The 16,578-nt window shown below is 37.8% G+C and overlaps 1 protein-coding gene across 1 annotated transcript; it reads left to right on the plus strand.

The window, feature by feature from the left end:
* The first annotated feature begins 11,036 nt into the window (after positions 1–11,036).
* Positions 11,037–16,354, plus strand: LOC307070460 (uncharacterized protein). The gene is made up of 14 exons (XM_079728932.1): positions 11,037–11,323; positions 11,856–11,936; positions 12,145–12,532; positions 12,756–12,857; positions 13,430–13,662; positions 13,768–13,946; positions 14,066–14,159; positions 14,273–14,617; positions 14,720–14,837; positions 14,913–15,004; positions 15,089–15,203; positions 15,417–15,689; positions 15,809–15,973; positions 16,062–16,354. The coding sequence occupies exons 1-14, from the start codon at positions 11,240–11,242 to the stop codon at positions 16,262–16,264; spliced, it is 2,472 nt and encodes an 823-aa protein (XP_079585058.1). The 5' UTR covers positions 11,037–11,239; the 3' UTR covers positions 16,265–16,354.
* The last annotated feature ends 224 nt before the right edge of the window (positions 16,355–16,578 follow it).

Consider the following 16,578-nt stretch of genomic DNA (forward strand, 5'->3'; position numbering starts at 1 on the left):
ATGGTCGTGTATTGCTTAAATAACCCTTTTGTAAGCAAAATAACACGTTTGCATTGAACGGAACAGAAATATCAACTGTTCTAGTTTTTATGTGTGCAAAATGCTTTTCAGAGCGAGAGAATCACTTTTTGACCAACAACGTAATTCTGACCTTACAATGTTGATATTGCTCAAAACGAATGGAATTCACTTCCAAATGGTGGTTTATGCTTAAATAACCCTTTTGTAAGCATAATAACACGTTTGCATTGAACGGAACAGAAATATGAACTGTTCTAGTGTTTATGCGTGCAAAATGCTTTTCAGAGCGAGAGAATCACTTTTTGACCAACAACGTGATTCTGACCTTACAATGTTGATATTGCTAAAAACGAATGGAATTCACTTCCAAATGGTCGTGTATTGCTTAAATAACCCTTTTGTAAGCAAAATAACACGTTTGCATTGAACGGAACAGAAATATCAACTGTTCTAGTTTTTATGCGTGCAAAATGCTTTTCAGAGTGAGAGAATCACTTTTTGACCAACAACGTGATTCTGACCTTACAATGTTGATATTGCTAAAAAAACAATGGACTTCACTTCCAAATGGTCGTGTATTGCTTAAATAACCCTTTTGTAAGCAAAATAACACGTTGGCATTGAACGGAACAGAAATATCAACTGTTCTAGTTTTTATGTGTGTAAAATGCTTTTCAGAGCGAGAGAATCACTTTTTGACCAACAACGTAATTCTGACCTTACAATGTTGATGTTGCTAAAAACGAATGAAATTCACTTCCAAATGGTGGTTCATGCTTAAATAACCCATTTGTAAGCAAAGTAACACGTTTTCATTGAACGGAACAGAAATATCAACTGTTCTTGTTTTTATGCGTGCAAAATGCTTTTCAGAGCGAGAGAATCACTTTTTGACCAACAACGTGATTCTGACCTTACAATGTTGATATTGCTAAAAAACCAATGGACTTCACTTCCAAATGGTCGTGTATTGCTTAAATAACCCTTTTGTAAGCAGAATAACACATTTGCATTGAACGGAACAGAAATATCAACTGTTCTAGTTTTTATGTGTGCAAAATGCTTTTCAGAGCGAGAGAATCACTTTTTGACCAACAACGTGATTCTGACCTTACAATGTTGATATTGCTCAAAACGAATGGAATTCACTCCCAAATGGAGGTTTATGCTTAAATAAGCCTTTTGTAAGCATAATAACACGTTTGCATTGAACGGAACAGAAATATCAACTGTTCTAGTTTTTATGTGTGCAAAATGCTTTTCAGAGCGAGAGATTCACTTTTTGACCAGCAACGTCATTGTGACCTGACAATGTTGATATTGCTCAAAACTAATGGACATCGCTTCCAAATGGTCGTGTATTGCTTAAATAACCCGTTTGTAAGCAAAATAACAAGTTGGCATTGAACAGAACAGAAATATCAACTGTTCTAGTTTTTATGTGTGCAAAATGCTTTTCAGAGCGAGAGAATCACTTTTTGACCAACAACGTGATTCTGACCTTACAATGTTGATATTGCTCAAAACTAATGGAGTTCACTTCCAAATGGTGGTTTATGCTTAAATAACCCTTTTGTAAGCATAATAACACGTTTGAATTGAAAGGAAAAGAAATATTCACTTGTCAAGTTTTTATGCGTGCAAAATGCTTTTCAGAGCGAGAGAATCACTTTTTGACCAACAACGTGATTCTGACCTTACAATGTTGATATTGCTAAAAAAACAATGGACTTCACTTCCAAATGGTCGTGTATTGCTTAAATAACCCTTTTGTAAGCAAAATAACACGTTGGCATTGAACGGAACAGAAATATCAAATGTTCTAGTTTTATGTGTGCAAAATGCTTTTCAGAGCGAGAGAATCACTTTTTAACCAACAACGTAATTCTGACCTTACAATGTTGATGTTGCTAAAAACGAATGAAATTCACTTCCAAATGGTGGTTCATGCTTAAATAACCCATTTGTAAGCAAAGTAACACGTTTTCATTGAACGGAACAGAAATATCAACTGTTCTAGTTTTTATGTGTGCAAAATGCTTTTCAGAGCGAGAGAATCACTTTTTGACCAACAACGTGATTCTGACCTTACAATGTTGATGTTGCTAAAAACGAATGAAATTCACTTCCAAATGGTGGTTCATGCTTAAATAACCCATTTGTAAGCAAAGTAACACGTTTTCATTGAACGGATCAGAAATATCAACTGTTCTAGTTTTTATGCGTGCAAAATGCTTTTCAGAGCGAGAGAATCACTTTTTGACCAACAACGTGATTCTGACCTTACAATGTTGATGTTGCTAAAAACGAATGAAATTCACTTCCAAATGGTGGTTCATGCTTAAATAACCCATTTGTAAGCAAAGTAACACGTTTTCATTGAACGGAACAGAAATATCAACTGTTCTAGTTTTATGCGTGCAAAATGCTTTTCAGAGCGAGAGAATCACTTTTTGACCAACAACGTGATTCTGACCTTACAATGTTGATATTGCTCAAAACGAATGGAATTCACTCCCAAATGGAGGTTTATGCTTAAATAAGCCTTTTGTAAGCATAATAACACGTTTGCATTGAAAGGAACAGAACTATTCACTTTTCTAGTTTTTATGTGTGCAAAATGCTTTTCAGAGCGAGAGAATCACTTTTTGACCAACAACGTGATTCTGACCTTACAATATTGATATTGCTAAAAACGAATGGAATTCACTTCCAAATGGTCGTGTGTTGCTTAAATAACCCTTTTGTAAGCAAAATAACACGTTTGCATTGAACGGAACAGAAATATCAACTGTTCTAGTTTTTATGTGTGCAAAATGCTTTTCAGAGCGAGAGAATCACTTTTTGACCAACAACGTGATTCTGACCTTACAATGTTGATATTGCTAAAAAACCAATGGACTTCACTTCCAAATTGTCGTGTATTGCTTAAATAACCCTTTTGTAAGCAAAATAACACGTTTGCATTGAACGGAACAGAAATATCAACTGTTCTAGTTTTTATGCGTGCAAAATGCTTTTCAGAGCGAGAGAATCACTTTTTGACCAACAACGTGATTCTGACCTTACAATGTTGATATTGCTAAAAAAACAATGGACTTCACTTCCAAATGGTCGTGTATGCTTAAATAACCCTTTTGTAAGCAAAATAACACGTTGGCATTGAACGGAACAGAAATATCAACTGTTCTAGTTTTATGTCTGCAAAATGCTTTTCAGAGCGAGAGAATCACTTTTTAACCAACAACGTAATTCTGACCTTACAATGTTGATGTTGCTAAAAACGAATGAAATTCACTTCCAAATGGTGGTTCATGCTTAAATAACCCATTTGTAAGCAAAGTAACACGTTTTCATTGAACGGAACAGAAATATCAACTGTTCTAGTTTTTATGTGTGCAAAATGCTTTTCAGAGCGAGAGAATCACTTTTTGACCAACAACGTGATTCTGACCTTACAATGTTGATATTGCTAAAAACGAATGGAATTCACTCCCAAATGGAGGTTTATGCTTAAATAAGCCTTTTGTATGCATAATAACACGTTTGCATTGAAAGGAACAGAACTATTCACTTTTCTAGTTTTTATGTGTGCAAAATGCTTTTCAGAGCGAGAGAATCACTTTTTGACCAACAACGTGATTCTGAACTTACAATGTTGATATTGCTCAAAACGAATCGAATTCACTCCCAAATGGAGGTTTATGCTTAAATAAGCCTTTTGTAACCATAATAACACGTTTGCATTGAAAGGAACAGAACTATTCACTTTTCTAGTTTTTATGTGTGCAAAATGCTTTTCAGAGCGAGAGAATCACTATTTGACCAACAACGTGATTCTGACCTTACAATGTTGATATTGCTAAAAACGAATGGAATTCACTTCCAAATGGTCGTGTGTTGCTTAAATAACCCTTTTGTAAGCAAAATAACACGTTTGCATTGAACGGAACAGAAATATCAACTGTTCTAGTTTTTATGCGTGCAAAATGCTTTTCAGAGCGAGAGAATCACTTTTTGACCAACAACGTGATTCTGACCTTACAATGTTGATATTGCTCAAAACGAATGGAATTCACTCCCAAATGGAGGTTTATGCTTAAATAAGCCTTTTGTAAGCATAATAACACGTTTGCATTGAACGGAACAGAAATATCAACTGTTCTAGTTTTTATGTGTGCAAAATGCTTTTCAGAGCGAGAGATTCACTTTTTGACCAGCAACGTCATTGTGACCTGACAATGTTGATATTGCTCAAAACTAATGGACATCGCTTCCAAATGGTCGTGTATTGCTTAAATAACCCTTTTGTAAGCATAATAACACGTTTGAATTGAAAGGAAAAGAAATATTCACTTGTCAAGTTTTTATGCGTGCAAAATTCTTTTCAGAGCGAGAGAATCACTTTTTGACCAACAACGTGATTCTGACCTTACAATGTTGATATTGCTAAAAAAACAATGGACTTCACTTCCAAATGGTCGTGTATTGCTTAAATAACCCTTTTGTAAGCAAAATAACACGTTGGCATTGAACGGAACAGAAATATCAAATGTTCTAGTTTTATGTGTGCAAAATGCTTTTCAGAGCGAGAGAATCACTTTTTAACCAACAACGTAATTCTGACCTTACAATGTTGATGTTGCTAAAAACGAATGAAATTCACTTCCAAATGGTGGTTCATGCTTAAATAACCCATTTGTAAGCAAAGTAACACGTTTTCATTGAACGGAACAGAAATATCAACTGTTCTAGTTTTTATGTGTGCAAAATGCTTTTCAGAGCGAGAGAATCACTTTTTGACCAACAACGTGATTCTGACCTTACAATGTTGATGTTGCTAAAAACGAATGAAATTCACTTCCAAATGGTGGTTCATGCTTAAATAACCCATTTGTAAGCAAAGTAACACGTTTTCATTGAACGGATCAGAAATATCAACTGTTCTAGTTTTTATGCGTGCAAAATGCTTTTCAGAGCGAGAGAATCACTTTTTGACCAACAACGTGATTCTGACCTTACAATGTTGATGTTGCTAAAAACGAATGAAATTCACTTCCAAATGGTGGTTCATGCTTAAATAACCCATTTGTAAGCAAAGTAACACGTTTTCATTGAACGGAACAGAAATATCAACTGTTCTAGTTTTATGCGTGCAAAATGCTTTTCAGAGCGAGAGAATCACTTTTTGACCAACAACGTGATTCTGACCTTACAATGTTGATATTGCTCAAAACGAATGGAATTTACTCCCAAATGGAGGTTTATGCTTAAATAAGCCTTTTGTAAGCATAATAACACGTTTGCATTGAAAGGAACAGAACTATTCACTTTTCTAGTTTTTATGTGTGCAAAATGCTTTTCAGAGCGAGAGAATCACTTTTTGACCAACAACGTGATTCTGACCTTACAATGTTGATATTGCTAAAAACGAATGGAATTCACTTCCAAATGGTCGTGTGTTGCTTAAATAACCCTTTTGTAAGCAAAATAACACGTTTGCATTGAACGGAACAGATATATCAACTGTTCTAGTTTTTATGCGTGCAAAATGCTTTTCAGAGCGAGAGAATCACTTTTTGACCAACAACGTGATTCTGACCTTACAATGTTGATATTGCTAAAAAAAACAATGGACTTCACTTCCAAATGGTCGTGTATTGCTTAAATAACCATTTTGTAAGCAAAATAACACTTTGCATTGAACGGAACAGAAATATCAACTGTTCTAGTTTTTATGTGTGCAAAATGCTTTTCAGAGCGAGAGAATCACTTTTTGACCAACAACGTAATTCTGACCTTACAATGTTGATGTTGCTAAAAACGAATGAAATTCACTTCCAAATGGTGGTTCATGCTTAAATAAGCCTTTTGTAACCATAATAACACGTTTGCATTGAAAGGAACAGAACTATTCACTTTTCTAGTTTTTATGTGTGCAAAATGCTTTTCAGAGCGATAGAATCACTTTTTGACCAACAACGTGATTCTGACCTTACAATGTTGATATTAGTAAAAACGAATGGAATTCACTTCCAAATGGTCGTGTGTTGCTTAAATAACCCTTTTGTAAGCAAAATAACACGTTTGCATTGAACGGAACAGAAATATCAACTGTTCTAGTTTTAATGCGTGCAAAATGCTTTTCAGAGCGAGAGAATCACTTTTTGACCAACAACGTGATTCTGACCTTACAATGTTGATATTGCTAAAAAAACAATGGACTTCACTTCCAAATGGTCGTGTATTGCTTAAATAACCCTTTTGTAAGCAAAATAACACGTTGGCATTGAACGGAACAGAAATATCAACTGTTCTAGTTTTTATGTGTGCAAAATGCTTTTCAGAGCGAGAGAATCACTTTTTGACCAACAACGTAATTCTGACCTTACAATGTTGATTTTGCTTAAAACGAATGAAATTCACTTCCAAATGGTGGTTCATGCTTAAATAAGCCTTTTGTAACCATAATAACAGGTTTGCATTGAAAGGAACAGAACTATTCACTTTTCTAGTTTTTATGTGTGCAAAATGCTTTTCAGAGCGAGAGAATCACTTTTTGACCAACAACGTGATTCTGACCTTACAATGTTGATATTAGTAAAAAACTAATGGAATTCACTTCCAAATGGTCGTGTGTTGCTTAAATAACCCTTTTGTAAGCAAAATAACACGTTTGCATTGAACGGAACAGAAATATCAACTGTTCTAGTTTTTATGCGTGCAAAATGCTTTTCAGAGCGAGAGAATCACTTTTTGACCAACAACGTGATTCTGACCTTACAATGTTGATATTGCTAAAAAAACAATGGACTTCACTTCCAAATGGTTGTGTATTGCTTAAATAACCCTTTTGTAAGCAAAATAACACGTTGGCATTGAACGGAACAGAAATATCAACTGTTCTAGTTTTTATGTGTGCAAAATGCTTTTCAGAGCGAGAGAATCACTTTTTGACCAACAACGTAATTCTGACCTTACAATGTTGATGTTGCTAAAAACGAATGAAATTCACTTCCAAATGGTGGTTCATGCTTAAATAACCCATTTGTAAGCAAAGTAACACGTTTTCATTGAACGGAACAGAAATATCAACTGTTCTAGTTTTTATGCGTGCAAAATGCTTTTCAGAGCGAGAGAATCAATTTTTGACCAACAACGTGATTCTGACCTTATAATGTTGATATTTCTAAAAAAAACAATGGACTTCACTTCCAAATGGTCGTGTATTGCTTAAATAACCCTTTTGTAAGCAAAATAACACGTTGGCATTGAACGGAACAGAAATATCAACTGTTCTAGTTTTATGTGTGCAAAATGCTTTTCAGAGCGAGAGAAACACTTTTTAACCAACAACGTAATTCTGACCTTACAATGTTGATGTCAACACAGTCTCACTCCGAGAACGTCAAATACCGACTATTGGCAAAGGCCCTTTAGCGTCGGTGACTGACGGGAAAGGTACCCTTTTTATTCGGTCCGTGACGGTAAAGGTACCCTTCGGCGTCTTCTGCATACGGAATGGGGGGTGCCTCACTACGTCTCTAATAGACGATGGGAGCATCTTTCCTATTGGATAGTTTTTTAGGATATTCTTCTGTGAAAATGGCGGACATACTTTTTATCCTGGGTGGAAAATATGATATTTTAGAATAGTTACACCATTAAAAGTGTTTATGTAAACATTTTTACCGAGAAATGTGCATTTTACTTTCATAATCGTCGTTCGGCGAATGTGAAGGATGTTTGGTTTGATAGATATGACGAAGAATATTTCATCGGGCGATAATGGCCGGCGTACAGGCATCCCGGGCTCACGAAAATAGGTGACACTGTCACGTTATTTAATCAATTGAAACGTGATCAGGTACACGTATTTTCTAAATGTTCGTGTCAAAAAGCACAATTTTCAAACTCATGCATGTCAATTGAAGGGAAAAACGGTCTGTCTAGTTACTGGACCAGATGAAATGAGACGGAGAGGTAATAAAGTCTGTCGGCACGAGGACCTTGGATTTATTAAGTAAAGTGGCAACGGTTATACAGAGTCATAAGCGTGAGAAATCGAATATGTCTAAGTCCCTAATCAGCGCTGATGGTTCGTCCGGAGCTTCGCCTCCGTGGAAGGTCTGCTTCAGAAGAAGGTGAAGAGTCTCAGAGTGATACAGTTTTATACTGTATCTCCTCGTGATGAGGTGTGTGCGTTTGAGATGTGTGTGGTTCTGTGTGTTTTTACTTGACCTTGGCTCCCAGGCACTAGTGTATGCATGTATATCTTCTTGTGTTCCTCCTCACGGGGGAGAGCTTCAGAGCATCTCCTGTTGTGGTCCTCCCGTTCTTGAGGATGACTGGTGCATTGTCTGAGTGTCTACCATCTGCCGGGAGGAGAAATGGGGCCCTGGCTCCGGCCCTGACCTGACTATATTCTCATGTATGTGTAGCATCTCCTGTTGTGGTCCTCCCGTTCTTGAGGATGACTGGTGCATTGTCTAAGTGTCTACCATCTGCCGGGAGGAGAAATGGGGCCCTGGCTCCGGCCCTGACCTGACTATATTCTCATGTATGTGTTATGTGTTAAAAGTTGACTATATTATAAGGTGACTGCCATGTGATGTGCTCATTAAGCTAGGGTAGGAGTTAGCTATATTTATAATGTACATGTGATGTGCTCAGCAGGTTATTTTGCCCAACACAATTGGAAGTATTTGTCGTGATTTGTCACTAAGCACGACTTCCATCTAAGGTTCTGTCCGGGAGCTTTCTCCCTATTGTCCCTTAAGGAGCTCCATACAGAACATTTATTGTTAAAAATTGTCTGTGATAACTAAGAATATGACAGTATTTGGCCACCCGTTTCTACTTAAAATTGTCTGTGATAATATGACAGCGTTTGGCCACCCGTTTCCACTTTCACCTTTGATTCTGAGATATGTGATAATTCACGGATATATTAAATGCAGGTGCGCTGCTCTGTAGGCAAACCACGATGGAAAAAAGGGTAGATGCTTCATCTGTTCTTTTTAGAATTGTATGTCTTGATGTTTTATCTAGCCATCTATTGTCTTGTTTTTGGCTATCTGAAAAGTCCGCGTCGATGCCTCGCAAGTCCAGTGTCGCGAGCGGACGTTGCCATGACAGCTAGAAATCATACAGTATTTAATGGCGGACATACTTTTTATTCTGGGTGGAAAATATGGTATTTTAGCATAGTTACGCCATTAAAAGTGTTTATGTGAACATTTTTTAGCGAGAAATGTGCATTTTACGAATGTGCGAATATGAAGGATGTTTTGTTTGATAGTTATGGCGAAGAATATTTCAGTCGTCTCCACATAATGATTATAACATGGTTGCTATGATGGTTGTTATGGACGCTGAAACCAGCAGCTCGCATGCCGTTTAAATCATGGGTATAAAACCATTGTCTTTGCTGGTTATGTAAGGGATAATGTATAGAACAATTATTACCTTCAGGCGATAACGGCTTATTTTAGATAATGACCGGCGACGCTCATTACACGGATACTTGCCTAAACGAAATACTAACTTCACATGGTGTGTCTTTTTACTATTAATTTGTTTCCAGCATTCGTAGTATCCAAACAAATCCTTCGTTTACCTTGACAGCGGTCAATTATACTTGGCAACGATGAATTATCAAATATAATTCACGCTGGAAGTTGTGAAGGGTGAACCGAGCGTTCCACGGCATTGAAAAGACCCGTGTAATATGTTATTTATGTAACCTTATAATAATGTTCTCCTATTGAACAACATTATGGCGTCTTCTTTCTTGGGATTTCCTGTGAGCATCTGCTCCGGTCACTCATGTATTAACCCGACATTGGCTCTAATGGACGCTATCTGTCCTACTTGATAGATATAAGAACGATGTTTATGGCTAGACAGATGTTTCAATGACGTCAGGTTGCTAGGGACGGGCTGAAAGACGCCGTGGGCACCTGTCCCATTGGAAGTCAGAGGACCTGTCCCGGTAGTAGTGTAATGTCCGTTTTTTAGGTTTTTACCCTAACGATGATTTAAAAAAAATATCTGTGACGTTTCTTGCCCTTAACACAGCATTGTATCCTTGTTATTTACACAAGCCAATGTTACGTACATCTGTGCCGGAACTTCCGAGCGTCGTCCTTGGCGGAAGTTGCAGTTTTCGCTTTACCTCAGGTAAGAGCGCGCATTGAATGGTTAAGAGACTAAAAATAAGAAGTATGACTAAAACTACGCCACAAAAATGTATAATATCAGCCCAAATGTAGTGGGTAGCCCATTTAGAGCTGTACAGAAGCAATTTAATTTGACAGATTTATTTAAGACACTACACCGTCATAAATGTGCACAGATGTATTTTAGCCAGCTAGTAGCCTATCCGAGCCCTACAGCCAGCTAGTCGGGCTACAGGATGAAAAAGGCTAAGTCTTTAAATGTAAACTGTATTTTAGTGTAATTTTATTTGAAGAGCCTTGCATAAACGATATTGACCGTTGCTATGAAGAAGAAACATGTTTCCTAAATGTTTAAATCAGGTCACGATGTAATCTTTATTGTGGTGTGTGATGGCTACCTTGCATCAATGACTGAGATGTGCTTTGATCGACCTAAAGCATTTAGACAGCCTATTCAAGAGTCTACTATTGTCCACTCCTACAACATGTATACATACCGTTGTTGATCAGAGAGAGTATACATATAATGATTATAGTCTCTTTACATAAGCAACATGTATGCAGAATAAAATATTTGAAATAAATACGGTTCTGTTTGGAAAATCACAAAGAATAGGCTTTAAACTTTGTTTCCAGAATATTAGATTAAATTATTATTATTATTATTATATAAGTATTATAAGTCATATGCTACCACCAGAAGTTCTCTGATCTGTGGGCGTAGCCTACATATCCCTTCAAATGAAATGCTACCTTTTATTTGTCAATCTGTTCTGTATCTCAATCAAGTTTGAGTTCCCAATTCTGCCCTCTCTTTTCTCAACAGATCCTGCAAATGTGTCATCCTACCAACCCTCTTCTAGTTTATTGCAAACAGAACCACCCAAAGGCACTTTTTAGAGCCACGTCTTTTCTTGTTTACTTGTCCTTGATGTGTTTTACCTGTTAGCCGTTGTCTCTCACTGTCACTGTGCTTATCTTTGTGTTTGTCTTATTTGTTCATCTTTCTGTTGCCTGTCTGTCTGTGGGTCTTCATCATGAGCGATTCAGAGCTTGAGGATCTGCTCCAGAGTTCTGATGACCTGGTTCATAAGCTGGACCTGCAAGAGGTGGATGACTTGGTGGGTGGGCTCCAGAAAGAGCAAGCTACTGCACCTCTGCCAAAGGTTAAGTGGAAGAAGAGGGATAGCGATGGCAACGTAATCCGAGTACCACACTCAAGGCGGAGTCAGTCTAACCAGGGACAGTATTGTTTTTTGCATACAAAAAAAAAAAATATATCTATACATATATTTAGTTTATACCAAATCAAGGAAAACATAAAGCTTTTAATGTTTTACACCATGACTAACAAACCAGAAGCAATATTAAGATAACTGATTTGCAAAGTGAATTTATTTATTTTGTCTTATTTTTCTTCAAGTAACAACATTATGTAGATTATCGCAATTGCCAAACTAGACTACACAGGCTTATACAATTTGGGTTTGGTCAGAAGGGGGAACAGACCGTGGCTGGGGTCTGTGTTTTCTTTTTAAATCTGTGCGCTGATATCACTGATAACTGATAACCGACTATCATGTGCAAGTAGCGTTGGGACAAGTAGACCATTTTAATGCTGTGAATAATTCTTTGTTTTTTATTCTGGTACAGCTAGCTGCAGTCAGAAGTCTAATCCTCCTGTTGATGTTCCTGACACTAGCTCTGAGGTGGTCTTTGCTCCAGAGGCTATTGGTATGTACCTTACGTTGCTTCCAATTGCCCAAAGCATTGTGTTAAGATATTTTTTGGTTGTATATGCAGTGTATGCAATCCTTTGTATTTGAAATTCTTATTATCAAAATTATGAAAAAATGTTATGCCTTTAACAGCCACTACATACAGTACACTGTTAAATAAACAAATATTAGTGTTTTGATTTTTTTTTTAACCATTTGAACAGAGGGGTTTTTACAAGACCTCCAGCTGTCTTTGTGTGATGCCACAGGAGATGAGATGGAAGCACCAACCCCAAGACCTCTTGTGGCTTCATCCAACTGGAGCACCAGAAAAACGATCTTTTCAGAAAGCTGGAGGGCAGCAAGACCACAGCTGGTTAACATTGCAGTTGCACGAGAAAATGTGGAAGCCCACATGTGCCAACAGTGTTCGAGCAATTCCGCTGTTGTCCGTTGCCGTGATTGCCGTCCACGCCCCTTCTTCTGTGCCGACTGTGATGTCAGCATGCACACCACACCACCCCCTCAACAACAGAGATGGCAGTACTTCGGGATTCTTCCAGCCATTGCCCCCAACAACGTATGTGTTGAATAGGGCCCTTATCCCCTGTGGTAAGTTCTGGTTTGTGTACAAAATATATTTTCTAGCTTGACTGAACATTTAGCTTCTTCGTGTTAACTTTAATACTTATCAGCAGTGTGCTTCACATTCTTCAAGTCTTCTTAATTTTCTACCGTAAAGTTCATTCTATTTTTTGTCAGATATCCGTCACTTTACAATGGTGTATAACCAAGTCAAGAAAAATGATTATTAATCCACATTTTCTTTTTTCAGTGCGTTATGTACCTGTGGAGATCCCTGAAAAAATCTGTGGTTGTCCAACAGACTCATTAAGGATCAAACCAGGAAAATCTGTGGCTGTGATCACAATGAATGGTAAGAATGTGAAGAACATTTGTCCTCTTTGAAAAGTTTGTTTTTAATAATATCTATCCCATCTCACAAACTCCCAAATGTTTGTAATAGCTTTGTATGATATCTTAACATGAGTATTGAGTAATGCATTTAGACAGTGATGTCGACACAACAACTAAATGTTTATAAAAAATGTTTGTCATAGTTTTCTTTTCTGTGATTCCAGTTTCATTACACGTAATGAATGTAGAATATACATACAGTACGTTACATAACTTTGACAGTTCTGTATGATAACTCCTTCTTCTGACTGGTCTTATGAAATCTACTATTTTGAGGTACTACATTTTTGATCCTCATCACCTTGGTTTACTCATCTAAATTAAAACATAACAAGGCTTGGTGTTTTCCATGATATTTGTTTTTAGATGCATGTGTATTTTTGTCCTGCCCAGCTCCCAGCCTCATATGGATGTGCTGAACATCACATTGTTTTGTTTTGTATTGAGAAATGCACAACATACTCTTAAGAAAGACTATTCGATAATTAAGTGTGTGAAAATTTACATAACAATGTTTTTTGTTTTTTCAAGGACGACATGAGCTCAGCATGCCAGAGTTGGCTTGCAGTGCATGCAAAGCCACTTGGACTGCTGGAGTTGAGGAAGTTCTTAGGTGTGACTACTGGCCAGCTACACTTCACTTTGCCACAATCTATGAAACGGATGTTTTCTTCTCATTTGAAGAATTGAAAATGGCTGCACCTGGACTGTCCTGTCAGGCATTTTTAAAAATGCTCGATCAGCGAACTATCCGCTTTGGGCGTGTGAGTATTGAAGTTATTTGTTGTTTTTGACCAATTTATATTGTGAATAGATATGCTGTGTCCTTCTATTTTAATTTTTAATATCACAAGTCCTTTTTGTGATAGACAGGGAAAATCTCAGGCGATAGCTTCTTGAAAATCTTCTTCGAGTGGGAGGCTGTGAGATATGAGGTGGACAGCCTCTGCAAGGAGGAGCCCTTCACCTGTCGAGCATGCAGCCTGGATATGCTTGCGGTTTCTATGGATGGAAACCGCAAGCATTACCGCTTCAAAAACGCAGCAAGGTACAATCAAATATTCATGATGTCAGTGTTTTTCTAATAACAAAAAAATAAGTCTCTTAATGTCTACAAATTAACCTTCGAATTCAAGATATCATGAACTGTCCCTTTGTTCTATTTAGATCTGAGGAGCAGGCCATTTTCAATGACGTCTTCATAGCAAAGGATGAAGACGTCACAGGATTTGTCAACTATGTTCACAGCACAACAAAAAATGTAATTGAAGATTATATTTATATATGCAAGAATACAATGCTGACCTATTAAAGATTATTGATATGAACCGTAAGTTTCTAAACCATTTTCATCAATCTATTGTTATATTGTAGGTCTCCGGAAGAGGTGTTTGTGGCGGGGAATGGTCGGCGGCTCGAGAGACGTCCCAAAAATCAGCCAGCAAACTGGACGAGGAGGGACTGGAGCTGGCTGTTTGCCGTCATGGAGTCCTCCTCTGTGCCCTCAACATGTACATGGGAGAAATCTTTGCCTATCCCCTTTTTCTCCAGGAAAAGCTGGCCAGTAGTAGGCCTACATTCTTTTGCATGGATGTAGCCTGCAAGTACTGGCCATACCTGCAGAAAATAATCAAAAGCTGCCCCGAGTTTCAACATCTGCTGGAAATGAAGCCCTTCCTCTCGGTGTTTCATGCAAAAGCCCATGATTTTAAATGTGAAGTAAACTATCATCAACATATGACAGAATTTTTTTATGTGAAAACCTTCACGTCAACATTATCAAATTATAACGTGCCTTGTCTTTTAATATGTTTTAAACAGATCAAATGGAGTGGAGCATTCCTGGAGGGGGCTGGGTTAACACTTGAGGAGGAGGTGGAACAAGTGAATGCCTTCGTCTCTAGGATAGCAGTTACGACAAAGCACATGTCAAAAGCAGGTGAGTTGGCGACAAGGTATAAACTTTGGTTTAGGGAATAGGCAAAATAGTGATAAGATCATATTTCTGTTGTAGGGCGTAACGACATGTTGACACTCATGGCCATGCGGTGGAATGAGCAGAAGATGAAGAACTTGGCCACCTACCTGTCCCGCAGATATTTAAAAGTATGTATATATTTTTTAAGCTATTTTTGGTAGTTATGAGTTTAATTTTTACTTAATTATTCCAATGTCTCTGATTGTTTGTAGACCACAAAAGCTCTCGACATGAAGACAATGGAAGTGGAGTCGATGAAGGCCGAGTTGGCAGCAACCGATGGGCAATTCGAGGACTGGGTCAGGGATGTGAAGGATTGGGCAGAAAGTGAGTAAATTATTAGTTGTTGTTTTTCAGAGTTTATAGCGAACATTTATGTCTTAATCAGTCATTTGTGTTTTTTTCTTAGTCTCAGAATTAGTGATTACACGTCTTATAACATTCTTCCCTAACTAGTTTCAACAGAGCGTTCAAGATATAATCTGATACTCTACAACCCTAAGTTACTCAAAGTGTAACACACCCTTCTCCTCTCTACAGCAACAACCAGCAGCACAACAGACGCTGCTGCTTCCTTGGCCAGGAAGATAGAGACGCTGGTTGTGAGTGTAAAAAGACACTCCCAGCGACTTTACAAAGAACAGGACTCAAACAAAGGTCGGGCAAGGACACGCCGGAAGATCAGGGAGGAGAAAGGGATCTTGACTGCTGCTGTTCAGCAGTACAACGGAATGGTTCCGAGCACAGAAACTCTGTGCTTTGAAACCATTCTGTCTGAAGAGACAGCTTGGCCATGGCAGCTACCTGGCAATGGTAGGGACAACAGCTGTTTAATTGTTCCAGCAAATGTGGCACACTTTTTATGGATTATATTAGATTTATTTTGATCGTTCATACATATGAATGAAAGTCTTTTCATAAATGCTTCACAGACTCTGTCGACCTCAGGACGAAGAGAGTTTTTGACGGTGTCATGGCGGAACGGAGACTACGGGAAGAAAAAAAGATCCTTGTGTTAGAGATGAACCGCCACTGGAGGTCCTTAACACTTCGTGGGGATTCCTTAAAAGAGCTGATTTGTAGCACAACAATGCCAGGTATTATTTTAGATTTTACATCACATGAATTTACACATCAATGACTGATGAAAAAAGTCACTAATGCTGGCTTGGTTTTATGTTCAAGATTCACAGTGGGCTTTGACTGTGGAAGGAATGAAAGGTCTGCAGAGCATCGCCAAACAGAAGCTGCATCGTGTCCGGGAAATGATGGCTTTGGCGAGACAATGCTACCTCAAAGTTTTGACTGGAGCGGAGAACGTCCTTCCAATCTTTTCAGATGTGTATTCCGACAGTGACTCTGGCTCTAACCTTGAGGATCTGGAGTGAACAGGAAGTGAAAAGGGTTGTGATGTTTTGTTCAATATTAAAATAGATGTTGAACTTGTGTTTGCTGTGTGTAGGTATATATGACAACATCCTGAAAATTACGCTTACAACTCCTTATCCTCTGGCTGTTTTTGACTGATAGAGGTGCACAAAGATTTATGGCACATTGCACAAACATCAAATAGTCAATATTTTGCTTGGATGTAATGCATACATGCATACTGTAAGTATAGTTATGCAATAGTGATGGCAATTGTATTGATAAAATATGCAAAATATGGAATGTGGTTAACTTGTAGAAGGTGTTCAAGTAA

This window comes from Pollachius pollachius (genome assembly GCF_949987615.1).
Source record: "Pollachius pollachius genome assembly, chromosome: 2".
NCBI classification, from domain to species: domain Eukaryota; kingdom Metazoa; phylum Chordata; class Actinopteri; order Gadiformes; family Gadidae; genus Pollachius; species Pollachius pollachius.